Source organism: Puntigrus tetrazona, chromosome 18, assembly GCF_018831695.1.
Source record: "Puntigrus tetrazona isolate hp1 chromosome 18, ASM1883169v1, whole genome shotgun sequence".
Classification (NCBI taxonomy): domain Eukaryota; kingdom Metazoa; phylum Chordata; class Actinopteri; order Cypriniformes; family Cyprinidae; genus Puntigrus; species Puntigrus tetrazona.
This window is the reverse complement of record NC_056716.1, coordinates 17,001,962-17,009,461: the sequence shown is the minus strand read 5'-3', so window position 1 is coordinate 17,009,461 and position 7,500 is coordinate 17,001,962. Positions and strand designations below refer to the sequence as shown.

Here is a 7,500-nt window from a genome sequence, read left to right as displayed (position 1 = left end):
TAATGGAAGTGAATGGGTGCCGTCAGAATGAGAGCCTGATAAAAACATCAGAATAATCCGCAGCGCTCCGGTCCGTCGGTGAACACCAGGAGAAGACAAAAGATCAAACTAATCCAGCGTTAAGACTTTTTTTTTAACTCAAATATCGGTCCGTAATCCATAAAAACGCTTCCTCGCCGTAATAACTACATGTAGTCGGGTTCAAAAGTGCTTCTACAAAACCTTTTTGGGCTTGTCCTTCATTTAAAGAGAAAAGAAGACTAGAGAATAATCCACTAAATACGCCAGGTTTTTGACGTTTTTTGACGTTCTAAATATTCTTCTGAATTGAACGCTTGCTGTCTTTTTGTCGGCGTGTAGTCCTTCTTACGTGATCGTGATGTTATATTATGACTCCCTGCGTCCCCGGAGCACAAAACTAGTCGCAAGGGTTCATTTTTTTTTAAAAGATATATGAATAAATACGCTTTCCATTGACGTACGGTTTTGTTGTGATCGGACTGTTTTTTTGACCAAGAATCTGAGGGTGCAAGAAATCTAAAGAAAATCTCGTTTAAAGTCGAAATTCTTAGCAATGCATATTACTAATCAGAAATGAAGTTTTGATATATTTACAGCGGGAAAACGAACACGATCTTTACTATCCCAATGGATTTTGCATGAGAGAAAAATGCATCATTTTGACCACAACAAAAAAAGCGGTTATTTTACCGTACGTGTGCTTTGATGTACTTGTGCTGGTAATATTAGGTAACTGCATGGGTTAGGATTAGGTTCAGGGTTAGTACTTAGTTACCTAGTTATTGTAAGTATGTGCGTGAGGAACAGGACTGTAAAATAAAGCCCTACCAAAATAGCCGTGACAGGCCATATATATATATATATTTACATTAGCATGTGATCAATAAAGCCCCAACAGACTGATGCTGTTTCCAAAACAAAAAAAGGTGGACGCTGTATAATGCATGGTTTGCATGCTATAAGTGCACTTTTTAGTGCTTTACTTCACGTGTCACTAAACACAGCTTCAATACGTGAACCCCGGCACAGTTTCATTAGGTTTATACAGGCGTGTACTGAAACGGTTCAGAACTAAAGATCCAGATCGACCCTAAACCTACGGACAGAGTTCACTTCAGCTTCCTTTCACACTGACTTGATCTGTTTAGTTGCCCGGGATCGAACCGGAGCTCCTCGTCTCTGGAGAACATCTCGAACAAAAACACACAGATGTGAAGCTGGATGCGTGTGACGCTAACGCTCTTTTCAGACGTCCCAGCATGTTAATATTGTTCTGAAGTCTGACATTCGGCGAGTAATCGAAACCTTAAAAGTGTGCGAAAAGGAATGAAAGCTCTCGGTTGGAAACTGCGGTGATATGTATTTATTGGTACATATTTGTTTATCTCATGAGACCAGGTAGGATAGAGTGCATGTGTTCTGTAAGGGATCTGATGGGTGTCTGTGTCCGTCTCAGGAGGCTGGTTTGTCCGGAGGCTTTGCTCATAACTCATCTTCGGGAGTGAAGCTGGATCAGATGATGGAGCATCTTCAGCGGCAGCAGCAGGCGCGTCTGGAGCTGGAGAAGGAGCGGAGGCTGCGGGAAGCTCACATCATGTACGCCCAGCAGCTCGCGGCTCAGCAGGCCATTCTGACCGCCGCCGCTCGGGCCTCAGGGGCCGGCTTCGTGAGCAGGGGCCTCGGCGCTCCCGGGGCCGGACAGGCGCCCCGAGTCTCCAACCAGAGCAGCCTGGACTCGGAGCGCGAGGATGAACACGACCGGGACTCGGAGGAGGAGGAGGAGGACGACGACGGGATGATGAGCGAGGAAGATGAGCGGCCCTTCAGGAGCTACTCGGGCCCCGGGGCCGCCGTAGAAGCGCAGAGAGCTCCGTCGCCCGCCGTTAGGGTCAAGGAGGAGCCCGAGGACGATCTCTCGCCCGTCGGTCAAGCGTCTGCGTCTTCTCCTAACGGTCAGGCGGACTGGAGCTACGAGGATCACTTTAAAGCGGTAAGAGCTCGTGTTTTCTTCATTACAGCTGGCTTTTTGACTCATTGACCAGAAGCTGTCGTGAATAACAATACACCTCACGCGACAAATTAGCCATTTTTCTTTCTTTAAATGTCATTTTCTCTATATTTTGAGATGATTTTAAAGTAGTTGCATCTCGGTCAAATGTTGTTCAATCCCAACTCCTCAATCCTTATAGATGATGTATGAATTATTACCTTAATGACTGGTTTTGTGGTGCAGGGTCACGCACTAAATCAAGATACGTTTACTAGAGAAGCAAAATGAAATATGAAGTCTCAAAATGACTAAAGCGAGAAAAATAAATCATGAAAAAATAAATAAACAATAATTTCTGACCTCGAGTGCAGGTTTGTTATAGGTTTTGCTATATGGATATAGCAAGAAAAGGTATCGAAACGTAGTAAGGTTATCCTTAAAACAAGAAAAATAATAGAAGATAATCAGAAAGATAATTTTTCTGACCCCAATTTTATATATGCATTCTCTTTTTATTTTTTTATTTTTTTATTTTTTAGCAGAAACTCACTTAAATGTCATATACTTAAAACCATTTTTTACAGCGTTTGCAAATAAAAGTTTTAAGCAAAAAGGTGCTTTATTTTCACTTCAAATCTTGTTTTCTGTGAGAAAGAAGTAAAATTGAAGTGATTTTAAAATATCATTCAACGGGGAAGAAAAGATCATTTTTCAGAATTTTTCTGCATGTTTCATTTGACATTTTTCATACATTTATTTCGTATTTGAAATCATTTTTCTTCTAAAGCTTGCTTGCTTAAATAATACAGCAAAATGTGTGAAATCCATTCATCCTGCCGCGACTCTATTCTCCCGATTGAAAGCAGACGGATTAGTTTGTATCTGCTAGGCTTTATTCGTGTGTTTGTTTGATCAGCGTGTTCAGGAAGCTCTTCACGCCTTGCCGTGTGTGTTTGTGTGTGTTTTAGCTCCTCGGGAGAGACGTCTGCTCTCCGTGTGAGTTCTGGCTCCGAGCCGGACACTTCGCTGCACTTATTTGCTCTCTCTCGCTCTCCTGCCAAACGCTGAGTCGACTTTGGCCGGCGTCCAGGCCGTGCATAGAGACATTCGGCCCAAATTTGTCAGCAAACGCGTGGGTGTGTGTGTGTGTGTGTGTGTGTGTGTGTGTGTCTGTGTGTGTGTCTGTGTGTGTGTCTGTGTGTGTGTGTGTGTGTGTCTGTGTGTGTGTCTGTGTGTGTGTGTGTGTGTGTGTGTGTGTGTGTGTGTGTGTGTGTGTGTGTGTGTGTCTGTGTGTGTCTGTGTGTGTGTCTGTGTGTGTCTGTGTGTGTCTGTGTGTGTGTGTGTGTGTGTGTGTGTGTGTGTCTGTGTGTGTCTGTGTGTGTGTGTGTGTGTGTGTGTGTGTGTGTGTGTGTGTGTCTGTGTGTGTGTGTGTGTGTGTGTGTGTGTGTGTGTGTGTGTGTGGCAGGCTTACAGTAGCTGCAAGGTGGAAGTTTATTGATTTTGAAGTGAACGCTGCGTCACAGGAGTTTATGAACGTCATCATCTGAATCTGAAACCTGAACTTTTCAATCCATTCTTATGTTTCCCAAAATGCGTCTGATGCTTCTAGGCCGCAAGCTCACGCAACCATTTCAACTTGATTTTTGTGCGATACTTTATTCAGAATAACACGCACCAGTGGTGGAATTGTTAATGAACTGTCTGCTTAATACACAGTAACTGTGCAGTGTATTTAAATTATAATAAAATTCTTGACGTCAAATGCAATAAGCGTTAACTGAAATCAAATGTAAAAGCCAAACCGAAGACTAAAATAATAAGAAATTTAAAAACTATGCAAACCTAAAAACAACTAAAATAATGGCTGCTAAAACTGCTAAAGCTTTAAGTAAAATTAACGTGAAAATATATATAAATCTATATTATATTTAATGCTGTCAAGCGATTAATAGTGATTAATCACGTCCAAAATATACGTTTTTGTTTTACGTAAATATGCGTGTGAGCTGTGTTTATTTATTATGTGTATATAAATACAAACGTATGCTTAACAATTTTTACATATATAAAAATATAAATGTATATGCATGCAAATATTTTCAACATGTACCGTATGTGTGCGTATTTCTATATGCATTTTACGCATGCATATATTATGAAATTAATCGTGATTTAATCGTTTGACAGCACTAATTATATTATTAATTAATGAATTATTGTTAATTAGAATTTTCACAGCATTAAAGAGAGTTGTATGGACTTATTTTATCATATTAAAATATTGTTAAAATATATTTAAGCGGTGATTATATCGTAAATATTGTGGTAAGAATGGTATTGCAAAAAGTAAAACGTTGAAAAATAATGCATCATCCTCACTCTGCAAGTGACATGAAAATAAAAATAAAACTAGAAAGACATTGTTAATCACAGTGGTTTGTGTGAGAGTTCATCATGGCAGACGTAAATGAGACGAGGTTATGTGAAGAGCTGCTGATGTGATTAAAGGCCTGGAGCTTCTTCTTAAAGAGACACTGAACGTGATGCAGCGTGCTTCAATCAAATCAGATTCATTGAGAGCGAGCGACGCAGCCGCTTCATATCTCACCATTATTTGCTTTTCTTGTGTCTCACGATGCCGAATCAATCTTCGTTCTCTTTATATCTGACCAATCACGCCGTAGACTGCATACGGCGGAAAGAAGCAACTTAAAGTAAACTCGTGGCCAAATGCACATGCGCCCAACAGTTGACAAAATGCATGCAAAATAAATGTGCCTGAGACTGCGGAAGATCCCACACGGTGCGTGCTGTTTGTCTCACGTGATGATTCCCGGCGGACGAGGAGATGGAGACGCCGTGTTTTCTGTGTTCTGTCATTACGTGTGTCCGGCGGGGTATAATGAGCGCTCTTCACGCTCTCGGGTTGCGTGGTTTGGGGGGAGGTTCAGAGACTCCCGTCTTAATGACAGCTGCTGCCGTAAAGTCCTTCCTGAAGCCTTCAGATGAGACGTCGTGTCACGCTCAGGGGTCTGTGTGTGTATGTGTGTGTGTGTATGTATTAGTTATAGTGGCCATCAAGCCCTGAACATGAACACAGCAGTAAAAATCTGACAGTTTGGTCTGTATTTGATTCTTCTACGCGGCCATCATCTCTATAAAGAAGAAGCTCCAGGCCTTTAATCACATCAGCAGCTCTTGATGTGAAGCTTATATATGTATATATATATATATATATATGTATATATGTGTATATGTGTGTATATATATATATATAAAAATATATAAATATAACAAATATATATATATATATATATATATATATATATATATATATATATATATATATATATATATATATATATATATATATATATTTTTTTTTTTTTTAGGATTCACAGATTAATACGTCCTTGCTGAAAAAAGTAATAAAAAAAAACCTTTATAACCATATATATGAATACGTACAAACATTTATATGTATCATTTTATTATATAATGTTACTTTTTAAATTTGATAAAGTAATTATTTTTGAAATGTGTATATATATATATATATATATATAAAAACCTAAAACCAAAACCCGTTCTTATCTTTGGACGACTTCTATATCATACATGTATATGTGAAGAAATAAACTGAACTGAAACATCGTCTTGGCTCTCAGCGCTCGCTCGGTGTGGACCGGGTCCGGATCGATGTGTCTTTAGGTTCATGCATTATGAACGAGGTCTTCTGTTAGTGCAGCCGATGCAGGCAGATCCCAGACCAGTCCTGATTAAAGAAACCGCTTTCTTTTTAACTCAGGTTGTTTCGTTATTGTGCTCAGGACAGGATGCGTTAATATCAAAAGACTTTTATTTTTTTCACAGTCAGTTTGTGTCTCGCACCTACTGCAGTTAAAAGCTGCTTTATTATTTATTCAGTGTCTTTTTGCATCAGGCATTCTGGACAGATACCTTGCAGATGCCCAGTGACCTGAACTATGTATATTTTTAAACAGAAATGTGTCTACACGCACATATATATAATGTGCGTGTATTTGTGTGTGTATGTATATATTTATGTGTGTATATATATATATATATATGTGTGTATATATATGTGTGTATATATATATATATATATATATATATATATATATATATATATGTGTATATGTATGTATATGTATATATATATATTTATATATGTATATGTAAATATATGTATATTTCTATATATGTATGTTTGTGTATGTTTATTTTTTGCATTTATGTAAAAAAAATTTTTTTACATTTTAAATTTATTTCAGTTTTCATGCACTTTTTTTGTTAATAATTTTAGTTACTTTAATTTCTGTTTAGCTTGTTTTTCCTCTCATTTCTGTTTCATTTTATTTCAGCTTGATGTGAAGTGTCATGCTCGAACGCTCAGGAGTCGTTTCTCTCAGTAACCGGGGAGTATATCGGTGTAGTAGTGTTCAGCCGAGGGATTGAGGCTTGTTTTTGTGGGTTGATGTTATGAAGACACAAGGTTTGCGTCATGAATGAAATCCTGGGACGCCTGTGTTTGTGCAGCTCTGTTCACTTCAGCGGTTTACTGCTAAAGGACATGATTGTTACCTTACATGTTTCCTCACGTGACCTGATTTTATGCACGTTCAGAAAGTACTTTACACATGAACATTGCTATTTTAATTCAGTTGTGTATTTTAAAATACTGTTTTGTCTGTCACGTCAAATAATGTGTGTAGGAAATACACACAAAAAAATTAAGAATAAATATCGAAAAGATCTATAATCTTTTGACAGACATGTTTTTAAAAAAAATAAAAATATTTGAATGAATATTGCGGTTTGTGGGAAACGTAAAAATAAAAAATAGCAATTTTGGTACGATTTTGAACAAACTCTAATGCTTTGACAGTGTTATCAAGTAACAAAAAATGGAAACAAGTTAATTAATATTGAGGTTTATGAGAAAATGTCTTATCTAATAGTAAGTCAAGAGAATAAAATCAACAAATATGTTGGTTTATGAGTAACTTGCAAATGAAAAATATGTTTTTAAATGTGAATTTGGATGCAGATTTTATTCTTTTGTCTATAAAATAAGAAAAGTAATTCATGAATATTGTAGCTTATAAATAATAATAACTTACACACATATATATGTGTATGTATGTATGTGTGTGTATATATATGTATGTATGTATGTGTATATATGTATATATATATATATATATATATGTATATATATATATATATATATATATATATATATATATATATGTTAGTTATGCATACAGTTATCAAATCTTTGAGTTAAAATATAATTGAAATGCACATAAATATTGTGGATTATGTGGCTTCTGTTCAGTCAGAGATGAGAGTTGTGTGTGTGTTTCCGGGGCAGGAATACAGTGTGGGATGTTTCTGTAAATATAGTCGGTCACTTCATGAATTTTCCACAAGACATAAACACAGCATGCTGAAGACTGACGAGA

General features: G+C 37.3%; 1 protein-coding gene across 2 annotated transcripts in view; it reads left to right on the top strand.

Annotated features, from left to right (window-relative positions):
* Nucleotides 1–7,500, top strand: part of LOC122362477 (AT-rich interactive domain-containing protein 3B-like) — a 41,115-nt gene that overhangs the window by 3,340 nt on the left and 30,275 nt on the right. For both annotated transcript variants that reach the window (XM_043263925.1, XM_043263924.1), the window contains exon 2: nt 1,478–2,011. In XM_043263925.1, coding sequence (XP_043119860.1) covers nt 1,478–2,011 — 534 coding nt within the window. The remainder of the gene's footprint in view (nt 1–1,477; nt 2,012–7,500) is intronic.